Source organism: Papilio machaon, chromosome 1, assembly GCF_912999745.1.
Source record: "Papilio machaon chromosome 1, ilPapMach1.1, whole genome shotgun sequence".
Lineage (NCBI taxonomy): Eukaryota > Metazoa > Arthropoda > Insecta > Lepidoptera > Papilionidae > Papilio > Papilio machaon.
In genome coordinates this window covers 8,641,711-8,656,353 of record NC_059986.1, presented here as the reverse complement: position 1 = coordinate 8,656,353, position 14,643 = coordinate 8,641,711, and the positions used below count along the sequence as shown (strand labels likewise).

At 35.7% G+C, this 14,643-nt stretch overlaps 1 protein-coding gene and 1 long non-coding RNA gene across 2 annotated transcripts; one reads left to right on the top strand and one right to left on the bottom strand.

Moving 5' to 3' along the window:
* Positions 1-1,728: 1,728 nt before the first annotated feature.
* Positions 1,729-9,048, bottom strand: LOC106718814 (protein-glucosylgalactosylhydroxylysine glucosidase). The gene is made up of 14 exons (XM_014513001.2): positions 8,719-9,048; positions 7,851-8,182; positions 7,222-7,524; positions 6,916-7,016; positions 6,647-6,782; positions 6,011-6,158; positions 5,570-5,717; positions 4,910-5,000; positions 4,725-4,812; positions 4,165-4,362; positions 3,656-3,824; positions 3,154-3,325; positions 2,650-2,790; positions 1,729-2,426 (listed from the first exon to the last, which is right to left on the bottom strand). Exons 1-14 carry the CDS (start codon positions 8,892-8,894, stop codon positions 2,317-2,319), a joined length of 2,313 nt encoding a protein of 770 aa, XP_014368487.2. The 5' UTR covers positions 8,895-9,048; the 3' UTR covers positions 1,729-2,316.
* Positions 8,993-10,413, top strand: LOC106718815. The gene is made up of 3 exons (XR_001357391.2): positions 8,993-9,067; positions 9,669-9,756; positions 10,256-10,413. It is a non-coding gene; the product is annotated as an uncharacterized LOC106718815 (long non-coding RNA).
* Positions 10,414-14,643: the final 4,230 nt, after the last annotated feature.

Below are 14,643 nucleotides of genomic sequence, written 5' to 3'. Positions count from 1 at the left end.
TTTAGTTACATTGTAAACTTATAAAGTCAACCTTCTTTTAGATTTATGTACTTTTTGTATGATTATTATTTATCATTAAAAGTAGGCTGGCAATAAAACTTTTTAAGTTTATTTAAAAAAAAAGTAAAATTATGATAATTTATCAATAGTTTTATTGTCGTAGGCAGACTAGGTCCGCTGTTGAGAGATAATTGAATGACAGTCCGATATCCTTATCAATGAACTTTGACTTATGCATTTTACGTGGGACGTATTGAGATATACATATATGTTGGCTGGTAGACATAATATACAGTCAAACCTGGATAAGGGAAAAAATATCGCGGTCACTTCGACTCTCGCTTATCCAGGTTCGACTGTAGTATGAATGTTTGATAGCAGTTAGTCAGGAGTTTAAAAAATCCACTTTCGCTAAGTTTCACTGTCATTACAAATTTTAAACAACAATATTCCCATCCGTTTCTCTCAATGTTGGCGTCGTTTTTGCTCCGCCGTAATAGATGGCTCTGAGGTGAGACCGTATTGTGTTAAATTACGCCATTGAGAGTTGTCCCCCAACCAACACACACACCTCAGATAGTTTTTAGCCGACTTAAAAAAGAAGGATGCTATAACTTTCGGTATTTCTTGGTTGTTCTTTGCGTCGTTTTGTAGAAATAATTCGTCATTGTCGTTGGTCAAATCGTTAACGGTTCAAGTTTGAAGAACATATTTTTTAATCGAATTATAACTCATACATAGATCTTATCTTTGAAGATACACGGCACGTTGTGATTTTACGGTAGCTTAATCTGTCTGCTTCAGTTTCTCCTTCATAGTGAAGAATTACGTAGAAAGTTTTATGTATTATTAAAAAACGTGTCATACGCATTACGCAATCAATAAATAAATTCAAAAGACGTCATTTCACGGGTCAAGGTAATGCAATAAAGAAATAATCCTATTATTTCTTGGTTTTGAGACTCACATCTAAGAATCTATGAATGAATATGAATCAATTCTAGAAACTGTATGTTGCACAAGACAAATAGATACTTTATTTGATGTTTCAATAATTTATTAATGTAACGACATCATTGTTTAGTCATACAGTGCCATGTTAACATACGACTGTATTGCGTACATTGATTTATTTTGTGGTTGTTTTACTATTTCTGGAAACTGTAACTATTCTTTCAGAATTCTCTTCAAAATTTTGTTTCCTACATACGAAACACAGATTCAGGTGACACTGGGGTTGTAGACTTTTAGGCAATAAAAAATAACAATAATAGATAGCTAGAAATTTGTTATATTTTTCTAACTGACACATTCTTAATTCAGATGTACACAGGTTGAGGTACCGTTATGTTTTGTCGCCAGACAAAACCTTGTATTATAAAATAAAAAATTAAAAAAAAAAATTATTAAATTATTTTATGTAGTATAAAATAATTTAAGTGTACTACAATTCGTCGAATTGTTCGAAAATATTTGAATACTGTCGAAGAAAATAAAATACTTTAACTGTCGTTAAATTTATTTATTACAAATATCATCATGAAAGGTACAATGAAAACAGTTTTCTCTTTTTTATAACTAAAATGCAATAATTTATGCTTATTGTGGTGCAGATTCAGATTTATTCAGTGACCTTTATAATCTGCTGGACAGATTACAAGCCGCGGTATTTCGTGCCTATTTAAATTTCGCCATTTTGGCGCTGACGGCAGCGGTGGTGAGGGTGAGCATTGAAACAAATAGTGATAGAAGTAACTTCAACAGGCGCGTTTATGTTTGAACGAAGCAAACGATGAAAAGATTTCGAATCAGCAGCCTTCCCAGTGGGTTCTATATCAGTGAATTTATTTTATTATGACTATTATAGATGTAAGGTATTATTAAAAGTTTCATATACCGATGTCAATAACGTGTTAAATTCGACACCTCGTAGCGTCAGCAGTTTCAAGTTTCAACATCACAGACGATTACAGTACATAATTGGGACATTTTTTTTTCAGATCAGCATAATTTGGTTAACTATCTTAGGGGTCATAACAAACTGAATAAATAATGTAGTCAACAATAAAATATACACGTGCAGGTGAATGGTGTAATATTAAGAAAAATAAGTATAAATGAAGTCATCAGCATACTTTACATGTTTCACTTTTTTTTTAATTGTGAAGGCAACTTTTTTACATTAAAACGACTTCTAATTGATACAAATTATGTGATAAATGACTAGGATCGTAGATCTACTCTCATATATTCAATGAAGTTAATATAAATCATGAATAAAAATTGTAGTATTTTAGGGTTAGATTTCGGATCGCATTAAGTTCCAATAGGTCTCAGGTAGCTCTGTCCGATGACGTCAGCGGGAACCTTGCAGTCCTTCCATTGCTTGGAACGTATTGTGAAAGGTCCGTCTCCTGATAATGTCACTAAAACAAAAAAACATCGCGAAAATAATCTTTACAAGAAAAGATGCAAAATTTACACGATTTACTTTGAACATTGAAAGTTTCATTAATGGTTATTTAAGCATCTCTTTAGACTACCCTAGAGAATCCTCTAGCGTATATTAAACTTGGAATGTAGCAGTAATCTTCAGTATTTGCAGTTTTGCAGTACTGGGAAGATAAGAATGTATTCAGTAAAACCTACCTGTCAATCCGGGTACGAGGGTGACATTGTACTTCCCGTTGTTGATGAGCAGCGGCCAGTTGTCGTCAATGCTGGTTGCCGTCAGGCTGATGTCATCCTCGTCTATGTCCAGAGTCAGGTTTGCTCCGAGATATTTCATACCTAAATAGACAGATTGTTGTTTTAATAAAGCTGGATTTATTGGGTAACGTCAGACAAATTTGTATTTTATACCAACGTCTGTGAAGGCACAACTTAAGCAGATTATAGAAAGGTAATTGTGAGTCTTGTATTTTCTAATCATGCTTTAAGTACAACTGCGGATATCCATTTACGAAACAGTTGTTATTCCTGTTTATCCAGATAATGAGAGATGTCCATAAATTTTTATAGAGTGTTTCGGCAATGGAAACCGACAGTAATAAAATATCAGACAGATAAATAATCAAAAGTGCACTCAATTTATGTTAAGGTCAAAAAGTTAACTCAGGTAAATCTTTACATAATATATAGAAAGAAAATTACCTCTTATCTTCAACCTGGTGGACTGTGGCGGCAGCTGAGGGCGGTTGATCTCCAGCCTATCTAAGTACACGCTAACACCGGCATAACCGAACATCAGCGCCTGCAGGAACCCACCCATGCCTGTATGGAAGTTCACAGCGCCTACATCGGGGCGACGGAGCTCGGTCCACACCTATAAAAACGCCTTTTTTAAAATAGAAGCAATCGTTATTTAACTAGAATTTCTAGATGTGAAGAGCGTAAACACAATTACAGTTAAATTATTTGAAGTGTTCCTATGATATTGTATCTTAAATTATACAGCACCGAAGTTACTAAAGGGATCATACCAACTAGACAAAGTGCATTCGCTCTGAAGCGATTCCATAACGAACTTTAAAAAATGTATAGGACTGACAATAGCTTTTTCACTTTTTGTGGACTGCACTGGAGCTAATGTACCTTATCTAGAGAGGGTTGCTTAATTGTTGGCATTGTAGAGTCAATTTTATTAGTTACTTGCCTTAAAAGGTTCCCTAACGTAGGCTTTATAGCTCTTATTGAACATTTTCTCGGCGTGCTGCCTGTCCCCTAGGCGAAGATGTCCCACGGCGTGCATGCTCCACGTCATTGCGGGTCCGCTGCTGCGAGTTACTGACTCGTAGTAAGACAGGTCGTTCATCCTCGTAGATCTAAACAATATAGTAGCTAGCATGTTGACGGAAATACAAAATAGTGAAAAAAGAAAAAATATTGAATATTCGGATTATTTTCAGCATTAAAATTATTTTATTCAAGCATTTCTTTTTCAATTGGACCTGAATAAAATATTTAAAGTGTCCATATTTTAATATTCATAATCATATTGAACTTATCTTGTACAATGTGAAAAAACTTATGGTGGACCTTTAAGATCTTAAGACATGTAACCCCAAAAGATTACTCCAGATTTACATTTCACTTGTCCAATCAGTTATAACATATTGCTTAACTTATTTGGGATTGGTCATCCAAGGTTAAATTGAAACTTACTCATTCATAGGATACTGCAATGGGAATCCCAGTAGTACAACATCAGCCTGCTTGATACCCTCCCCGCGTGCATAGCCGGTATACTGCGGGTGGTAGTCGAGATCAGCGTCGTACGGCAGCGCTAGGCTCCAAGCGATGTCTGCGTAGTGCTCTGGCTCTCGGGACATATAGTAATCCTTGCATAGGCAAGCCACGTATCTACAAGTATTTTAACGGTTAGAATATATATTAAATTATAATAAATTGCTGATAGAAGATAAGGAGCTTAAACCAAGACACGGACCTGTAGATAGACCTTAAAACCCAAGAGCTAGATTCAATATGCAGCGTGACTATGACTTCTCGTTTACCTTTTAATCGAATAGCGTCTTCTATTATCAGAGGCGCTGCCGCGACTGGTATACTAGATATCAAAAGCGCGTGGATGGCTTCCTCCGCCTAACCGCTTAGTGGAAGAAGGGTTTAACTCTTGTAGTATTTGTGTTATATCGTAAACATTACAAACAATCTTTACACGACAAGAAAAAGTCTGGTCATTTAGAGTAATTGTATTGACTTACTGAGCTAAATACATCGAGTATCCGGCAACGACATTAGTGAAGGCAGAGTTGGTCACATTGCTGTGGTCTTCGTCAGGACCCATAACGTCTGAAACAAGCAAATAAATAAGATTTATAAACATTAAAAAATAGCGATGGATCTTACAAGGCAAGTGGAGGTGTGTGGGTCAATTTGTAAAACTTACTTTCAATGTCGTAGAAGCCAGACGTGTAATTGATGACAGCACGCGAAGCCCAAAAGTCTGCTATGTTCGTCACAAGAGAACAGCCACCTTGCTAAAAAGAGACAACGTAATTTAAAAAGTTAACAATGTAAAATTTGTAAAATAGTCTATCAAACTTTACGCAATCTTAATTTATATAATACTAGCTTTTACCCGCGACTCCGTCCGCGCGGAATAAAAAATAGAAAACGGGGTAAAAATTATCCTATGTCCGTTTCCTGGTTCTAAGCTACCTGCCCACCAATTTTCAGTTAAATCAGTTCGACCGATCTTGAGTTATAAATAGTGTAACTAACACGACTTTCTTTTATATATATAGATGATGATTTTAATAAACTTTATTTATTATTTAAAAATTAATTATGAACTTGTTAAATCAATGTTCAAAGGGTTAGGCGGTCTTCAGTGTTCCTCTTGAGTACAAAAAGGAAGACACTATTATTCACACTATACACCTGAGTGTGTTGAAACACTGATGTTTAGTGTACATCGAAGTGTCTCTGTAAGAATACGAATGTCTCTTGATTCATCTGTACTTGTAAATAGTACATACAATAATGTCACAATTTCGGTTGTAATCTATTCAACTTGAATTAAACTATTATTAAATCCTGACGGTACCTTCAACCATTCTTCATCTCTGGTGGTGGCGAGGTACTGGCGGGCTGCAAAGGAAATGCAGCCGGACACGTGCTGCTCGAACTCCGCCACCTCCGGACAACATGGCTGCGTCACCTCTGTGCCTGTGTACGCGCTCTCCCATGGGAATCTATAGATAATATTGATATAATTATTAAGATTTTTTAAGCTACGACGTAAATAGAAAGTTTTGAATGATTAACAATATTGCCATCATGCTAATGGCTAACGTTATATTTGGTTAGTCGAGAAATTGTTAACTAACTTGAGATAGATACCGATTTTACTAGCTAATTGTTAACTAAAATCTAACACATAAAGGTCGAATTACCAGCCTCAATAAATAGCAGTTATCGATAAACGACAATTTTATTAATTAAAGATATATTAAATTTAATAAAAATTACTGTTATCAATTTCTACCTATATCCTTTATGTCCCGTGCTCCTCGCGAGGTGTGCTGCGACGTAAGCCGTCTCTAGTCTGTACTGAAGCAGGGCATGCGCGTATTGAGGGTACAGGAGTAAGATGCCAGGGTACATCCATGTCTCCGTGTCCCAGAAGTTGTGACCTGAAAACGCGTAAGTTCAATGAATAGACTGAGTTTTTAGCAAATGATTTCATTGAAACAACATTTTAATAATTCATTGACTGTTTTAGACAATACACAATTGCATTATATTAATTAAATATAGAAGTTTATTAAGTTTAAGGAAAGAGTACTCGGGTTTATGTCACGCTACCGATGAATAAATTTTTTTATTATTTAGCTTATTATTTAAGTTATTAAGTTAAGTTTATTATTTTTACGTAAAATGTTAGCGTTGTTTCTGCCACTCCACAACAGATGGTGTTGTAGCGTACGCAATGTCTTGCTTCGCTACTTATTCATTTACCCGCATGTTGCAAGCTTTTCGGTGTTTTATTTTGCACGGTTCCTATTCTTTATTTTCCGTTGCGTAGAAAATAGGAATTTAGGAAACAAACAACGGCTTTCTATATGCCAATCGTTCAACTCATTATTCGATTCTTAAATGTTGCCTAATACTTATTGCTTACCTTCATAATCATCAAATGTGCCGCCTCTGGCGAGTCCTGTGGGGCTGAGACCAAAGAAACGGTCCAACGGCTGATGGGACACCTCTGCAGGCAGGGAGCTCAGATAGTAATACCAGATTCCGTTTACTATTTTGGCCTAGAAATATATTAAGTACCCTGTTTTCCCATTATAAAACAATTAACGATTTTGTGGTGCAAATTGGAAACAAAATTTTTCGTAAAATGAACAGTAAATAGAGCCACATGTTATTGAGGTAGACCTTACGTACCAGCTTCAAGTTGCCCTCAATATGCACTCCTGCCTGCTGGTATAATCGCTGCCACTGCTCCACGTGCTTTTCGAACAACTCCTCGCCATCCGTCTGTAATACTACGCAACAATTTACGTTTGTTTACATTTTTTTGAAGCACATCGCTTGGCACTTCGGGCTTAAGAGTATTCTTGTAACCGATGTGCCAAATAAAATGCCTAACACTACACAAACATTTTAAAATGATTTTGCAAACTGTTTTAAATATTAAAACTAATGCCTAAAACTAATTTAATAATAAGAAGAAAGTAATGCAATATTTACCTTTTATGAGTTCATGTCTTGCGATAGTCTTATTTTTGTCTACGGTCATCGCGAAAGTAAACACCCTGGTCCCATGTTGTGGGACCACTAAATGGTCTGGCACTGAGGTCCAATACGCACATACATCGAGTGGAAGTGGCTGGTAGGTCGGATCTTCGGATACCTTCGTGTGACCACAAACACTCCACACAGTACGACCGTCTATAATCTCTGGTATCGGATCATCGAACGCTATATCCACGCTGGCCGGCCCTGGCATCAATTTAATAGCTATCCATATCTCAGGGTGAAGGAAGTTTGGATCTTAAAATGTAGAACATTCATTAGTGAAAATATTGTCAAATTAGTGAATTAAATTTACTAAGGTTATGAGACGGCAAAATAAAAACAAAATTAAAAATGAATCAGTTTTACAAGTAAGTTAATTAAGAATACTGATGGAACATTGTAATTGTTTTATTTATTATTTGTTGACATAATACTTTTTTTATAAAATTAAATAAAGCGCCTATTGTAACAAAATAGCCATAAGTCGATAAAAATATATTGCAGTAAGTAAGAAATGCGCTAATACAAACACGATTATATATATAACTGTTGCCTTAAGAATAAATCAAAAACATATTTACCAGGGCGGTGTTTAGATGCGACTTGTATCTGGTTAACAATTGCTCTCGTATAAAATCTGTGAGCATAGATTCTCTGCGTGACAACCGATCTCTCTCTGTCCACAGTAACAGTAAACACTCCATGTTTTGTATCCAAATTGTACATTGGACTGTAGGGGTTTTGCGTCAGAGTTGAATTTAGCCTGATGTTAGCCCAGGAAGGAATCCTAGCGCGATGGCTTTCCCCTTTAAAGCCGTTGTAAAGACCATTCATGTAGACCGTGTCGCTGAAGATATTAGTTGCCACGTGACCATTTCCGATAGATGGCATGAATCGATCGTCTGAAGGGAGACTGGAAATATTTACTTTAATTACAGTCATTTCATAATCAACCTAATACAAATAGTGTAAAAAAAAAACAGGAAAATTCCAAGGTTTAATTTTAAAACGACAAAGTTATAGTGAGGAATTTAAGTATTCAAATTCAGCAGGCGTTTTGTTAAATGTTTCCTCTGCTGTGCTATTACGACGTCGATGTTTTTAGTCATTTTGAAATATATTTCACAAATAGTACCAGTAGTAATAGAAGAAATCTAAAGATGATAACAAAGATAAATTTTGCGCTTTATTTGTTGCGCAACAGTTGTTATGCATATTTTCTCCATCCTGTAACTTGATAAGAGACAGTTGATACGCAATGAATCAGTAGCAAAAATATGTTGTATTTACTGATTACGTTAGTAAAAAAACCATGTTGCGCTTTTTTATAATAAATAAATAAACCAATTTTTTGTTAAATTTTTGTTAAAAAAATTCCTTATATTCAACATTAGAAAAATTCCTACGACTCAAATTTTTGAATGTCTTGGTAACATACAATTAACACACCTGTAAGTGGAAAATACGTGGGGATCCTTGCTGACGTCATCCGTTTCCGTGGATAGGTTCTCCACGACCGCGAGACTCGCGCCCTTCGTCGCCAGAAGGACCACGACTAATGCGGCCGCTGCCAGCACTCCCAGCATCACGGCTACCTGCTTGTTTCGCGCCAAAAAGTTCCACATCCATGCGAATCATATAACACGCTCAACCAAAAAGTTCTAATAACACTGGTAAGCGCAGAATTTTTTTAATTTCGAACGCAATATTCAGATAATCGCGGGCGTCGGATTGGACTGGTCGTGTCCGTGTGTCTCCTGCTACAACCCGTCGAACATTACGCGACCCGAGACCCGAGGTGACATGACACACTTTATTGTTCTATTAGTGACGTCTAGGGTCATCACTACGTTTATATTTTGCACATTTTTGTCTTTGTAAAGATATCTTTACAAATATAGTGCTATAAAATGCTCATACGCTTTAATTTATTGCAATGTTTTTTTTATAGATTAAGGAGTAGTTTAGTCTTCGTAAGACAGGTGTAAGAAAGAAGGTGGCAGCCCTAATAAACACACTTGCAACGACTAATTCAATTGCCGCTTCCTTGTTTTACTAACTCTGGTCTTTTAATAGTTGACCATACTCATAGTGAAGACCTCTCTAGCATATAAGATCAAGTGAACAATTAATTCTGGCCCGGTAGGTTATTGACCTACAAGTGCATTAATAATTTAGTTCTAGCTTCATTCAACTTCATGTTACCTAAATAATAGTGATGGATTTATCCACTATTAAGCAGTAGAAAGGATCGAGGATCACGAAAAAAATTGTACTAATAAAATATTTTTTGACAGACAAAAACCACTACTTATCCTTTCAAAGTCCAAAAAGTTAATTAAAAACTGAAATATTAAAAACTGATGTATATAATGTATTTATATCGGTTGATGATCTAGTTTGTCGGTGTGTCCGGTGCGCGGGCGCCGGAGCGAGACGTTCCGGTCTGCCAGCTGCAGCGCTGATGTTTCGACACTACATACAATGGTTTACATCATTTGATTTATAAAGTTTTTAAAAATTACAGCATAAATATAGTTTTCCAAATATATTCCAAGTTGTATGATGGTAAATATAGCAACTGTAAATTTTTTAGCAGCATGTTTCGTAATTATTTATCAAATAATTCAACACTGCTAATGAAATATGATATTCAAGAGATGTAGCCTAGATAGTCTAGCCTAGGTTTCTGATATTTAGGAATGTTGATTTTATCCTAAATATAATTTCTGCAACTGTGTTTGTGGAAATGAGAAATTCATTTCAGACGTTGTTGAAAGTTTGCTTTGTATAAAATGAGTTGAGGGGTATCGCAGTTCCAGTCTTTATAATGGCGTTTGTCACAAAGATCGTAAAGCGCCGGTTTAGTCATCTGCGAAGAGGAAATATTGTGGAGACGATCAGGGAGAAGATACTGGCAGCCCGATTCGCAGAAGAAGAAATAAAACTCCTTTGTTTCTTAAGAATATAAAAGTCGAACATACAGGTGGATCTGGTGAGATATGAAGTGCGGCGCTTGCCGTGATCGGCGGAGCGACGCGCCCTCTCGTTCCACGCCGCCGCCCACCCGGTCGACAACCTGCAGCTACAGGTACCAACGGTGAAACGCCATCTCTTATGATTATCTTATCTAGATAAAAATAAAATAAGTCCATACTACTGAAGTACCAAAGCAACAGATTTCAGTAAAGAAAAAAAGCACAACTCTCTCGCTCTTCTTTAGTTGTGCTTCTTATTTCCTTATACTACTTTTTATATTGATCTGTTCTTCGAATCTAACAATCTGGTCTGCATATTTAATTGTGAACGAAGGATTCTACAAAGACTGCGGTTCATTTTAGCAATACTTTTATCATCTACTTGAATGGGTCTTTATCTATATTACATAAAAATACAAGATTAGAAAGTTATTGAAACAATCTAATCGTTGTAATATTAAGTCAGCAGCAACAAATATTAGCAGCAACACAAGTAAATTTAAATGCCGTAAAAAGATTCAGAATACAACGCAGTCGAAGTGATTGTTCTGAAATATCAGCCATTATTCAAGCCGCCGACTATCACAGCCCGAGGGTTCAGCTATGGCTTTCATCAGAGCTCTGTTATTTACAATTCACCAGTCGATAAGTCATAGGGCAAAAAGCTATGCTATAAAATGCCTAACCTATATCATGACAAGTTTTCAACAAAACAATCCTTCATATTGACAAAACTGGACTACGGTAAAACGTAGAATACTGTTTTAATTTTCTATGTCTGCAAAAGTGCTTCAGTTTTTCTATAACAGACAGACATACATGATTAAATTTGGCGTTAAAATTTTCCTTCCTGTGAAAAAGTGAGAGGACATCTGTTGTCAATGCATTCAACAGTGAGAACTTAGAACCAGCAATCGCAGTACTACCGCACATAAAACATGAAAATCAACTAATATCGGGTAAAGCCAGCCAGCATAGAGAAACCTTCTGCATCTAACTATTGTTGCAATAAAAAGGGCAATCCATATTTTATTGCTTGCCTTCAACTATTGACGCTAATCCTTCAACTACAGCGTTCTATTGACGCTTTATCAAGATAGAATCGCTTATCACGATTTTGCCGTCCAATAAAATTTACTTTTTTGAAAGAATCTACAGACAAAAGAAACAAAGCACATCGATGAGTCCATAAAAACGCTGCAACTAAACTAAGGAATGCACGTACTACAAAAAAGTATTAAAATAGAACCACGTAGTTTAATACTCATCTCCTAAAATAAATGGATTTTTTAATAAATACTAATCATTTAAATGGCACTCACCTAGTAGCTATTTTTATTTCTTTATTTTTTTCTTATTGCAACACTTGCCACATAAAATTTAATCTTCATCTATGTCATTTTTGGTTCTATTTAAAATAAATTTTAATAAATATATTTATTCTTGCATTTTTATTATACATAGACATTTGCTAGAATTTATCTGTATACGGTTCATCTATTTTCTACTATAACTGCAGGTGTTTCAGTTCACAATAGTTTATCATATTTTCTGTAACCACAACTAGCTGTAGGTGTAACGGCTTCTTTATCAGATCTCTTAATAACTGCTGCTGCAAGATGTATTTTTACGTTATTTGTCATAGCTACATTAAAAACTACCCACACATTTCCTTAAATAGATCATGATGAATAAATATCATTTAAATTTAGCTGGACAAATGCAGTTTTCAGATTTAACGGTCTAGAAAGAACATGACTTGGTGATGTAGAATCAAGGATGGCTTGCAAGGCTATTTGACATTACAACCGGCTACCAATCACTGGCCAGCGGCAACTTATAACTGGCCACCTATAACCAAACTCTTATGGCCAATCTTGCCTAGTAAAACAGCAGGACATAGTTAGTTCGTAATAAATTTAGTCATATCTATGTGAGTCATTTATTGCCCCACTTAGTAGATCGCCTTCACACCTCGTATAGAGTTACTCGGTGGTTCTAGACGTCACCAATTAACGCTGAAATGTCGCCTCAGGTGTGACATTGTAGTCTATAAATGACATAACACACTATGTTAATAAAATAATGTTGCATTTAATAAAGTGAATATTATAAACGAACAAGATGAGTTTTTAAGCGAGCTCTGGGAACAAAATCAGATTACAGATTTGACGAACAATTTTATGCTGAAAGATCCGATATGCATGGGCATAATGTCAATTTATTTTTCAAAAATCACTTTAAAACATATGTATAGAGACAAAAAAGGCTAAATTTCTTTACTACTTTAAATTTATAAATATTTTACAATTTTAGCGAGAAAGTTATAAGGACTTCTTATAACCTTCATAAAGATAAAACTATTAAAAATTGGCTATATTTTTGTCCCAAAAATGCTGCATCTGGGGTCCTTTTGTGACAAATATCCTTTCCTCAATGGGTATCCTAAAATTGATTTTAAGAAGTATACGGAATTTCCAATACTGATAGCTATTTAATAAATGTAAAGATTTACCGATCAATAATTTTGAAACGTGCATCTTCAACTTGCAATATATGAAGGCGCGTGCCTCGTCCGGTCGTTATAGCGTAATGAGGCAGCTATCTTTATGAGCACGCTCACTTGTTTTGAATCTTCCCAACTTACGGCGTATTTCCACTGTGATATTTGCGTACGAACGCAAAAGACCGTATGCATATCATAATCGTTAACTGACAAAATAAAGACTCCACCTCTTGAAAACTATAGAAAGGGTATCTAAGTGTGCAAAAGTCCCTAACCCTTTATCCTCAGCCGTAGTAGTGATGAGATGAAAATGTCCCTTGGTAATAGACAGAAAATTGTCAAGAAAGTGTAGCGTGTCTAATTCCTTTTTGGATTCTGAATCATCTAGGAAAGATGCCAAAAGATACAATAGAATCTTGTTCCGAAAAGTGGCAGTTCAGTGAAGAACTTATTAACTTGCTGCTTAAATCAAACAGGAGAAAGATAAATGAATGCTTTTCTATCAATTGTAATAAGTCGAAGGTGAGCTCTATTGTTTCATGAAATGTAGCAGAGACAAAAATGCCACTCTGTCAAAAGCTTGCAAGTCAAATGTGCTAAAAAAATAATGTTTTCTGATGAGATGTTACCTAAACCAGCTTTAAGACCATCAAAGAAGCAAGGAAAATGGTTGAAGATAACCTATAAGCCTGGCAAGGCAGTCCAAGATCTTTAAACCTCTCGAAGTAACCAACGGATGGGCACTGACTATCAATAGTGCTCCGCGCGAAACGGGCCCGCGTTTGCATGCACGTACAATGGAAACGGATCTTAACATAACCGACAATTTACAACGTATGAAATTATATATTGCGTTATACTGAACGGCTTGTACGGCTCTTATTAAACGGTAAGATTCACGCATATATTGTGATTAGATTTCATATGAGTCGTCAAGTACAGCGAGTTACGACATGTATGATAAACATATAAATGGGTGATTGGAGAACGGTACGCTGCTAGTTTTGGTGCTTGGAACTATATAGTGTTAGCTATGGTCTTTGTAGGTGGCCGTAACGTCATACATTCTGTGCAATCTTATAAAACAGGTAGCTAAATAAAAATCCATATATATAAAAGAAAGTCGTGTTAGTTACACCATTTATAACTCAAGAACGGCTGAATTAATTTGACTGAAAATTGGTGGGCAGGTAGCTTAGAACCAGGAACAACGGACATAGGATAATTTTTACCCCGTTTTCTATTTTTTATTCCGCGCGGACGGAGTCGCGGGTAAAAGCTAGTATATATATAAAGGCTCATTGCGTTTTCTCGTGGAACACAAATCCATGACTCCATTCCGATATCTATTATGGACTACAACGAACTATACTCATATCTCCGTTGTTCGAGGCCGTATTTCCAGTGAAAATTACAAACAATAATGCAGTGATCAGCGCCCACGTCATTTTATTAGACCAATATTGCTCCGTGTTTTCATGTTTCCCAGATAGTAGGTCCCTGATAAATAGACCTTAATGGGAGCAGCGACTTCTTGTGCTGTTAATTTGAAAATTCATTAACAAGCTACTGTATTTATTTAACAATACGAGTTAAAAATTGTTGAATTTCTGTTCTGCTGATTTAATTAAGTTTATTGAGATTTATTGCAATCATATGCGTTTATGATATCATAAACCGAAAATAAATTTTTTAAAAACCTTATATAATATTAAAAATGCGAATGTTTGGATGCCTGGACGTTTGTTTGAAGGTATCTCTACAGCTCAACAGATCTCGATACATCGATATAGATTGTAGAACATAGTATGGAAGTATACATAGGCTACTTATTATGTTTTTTTTAATTGCGTGGAAGGAGCCACGGGCACTGCTAGTTAGAAATAAAAA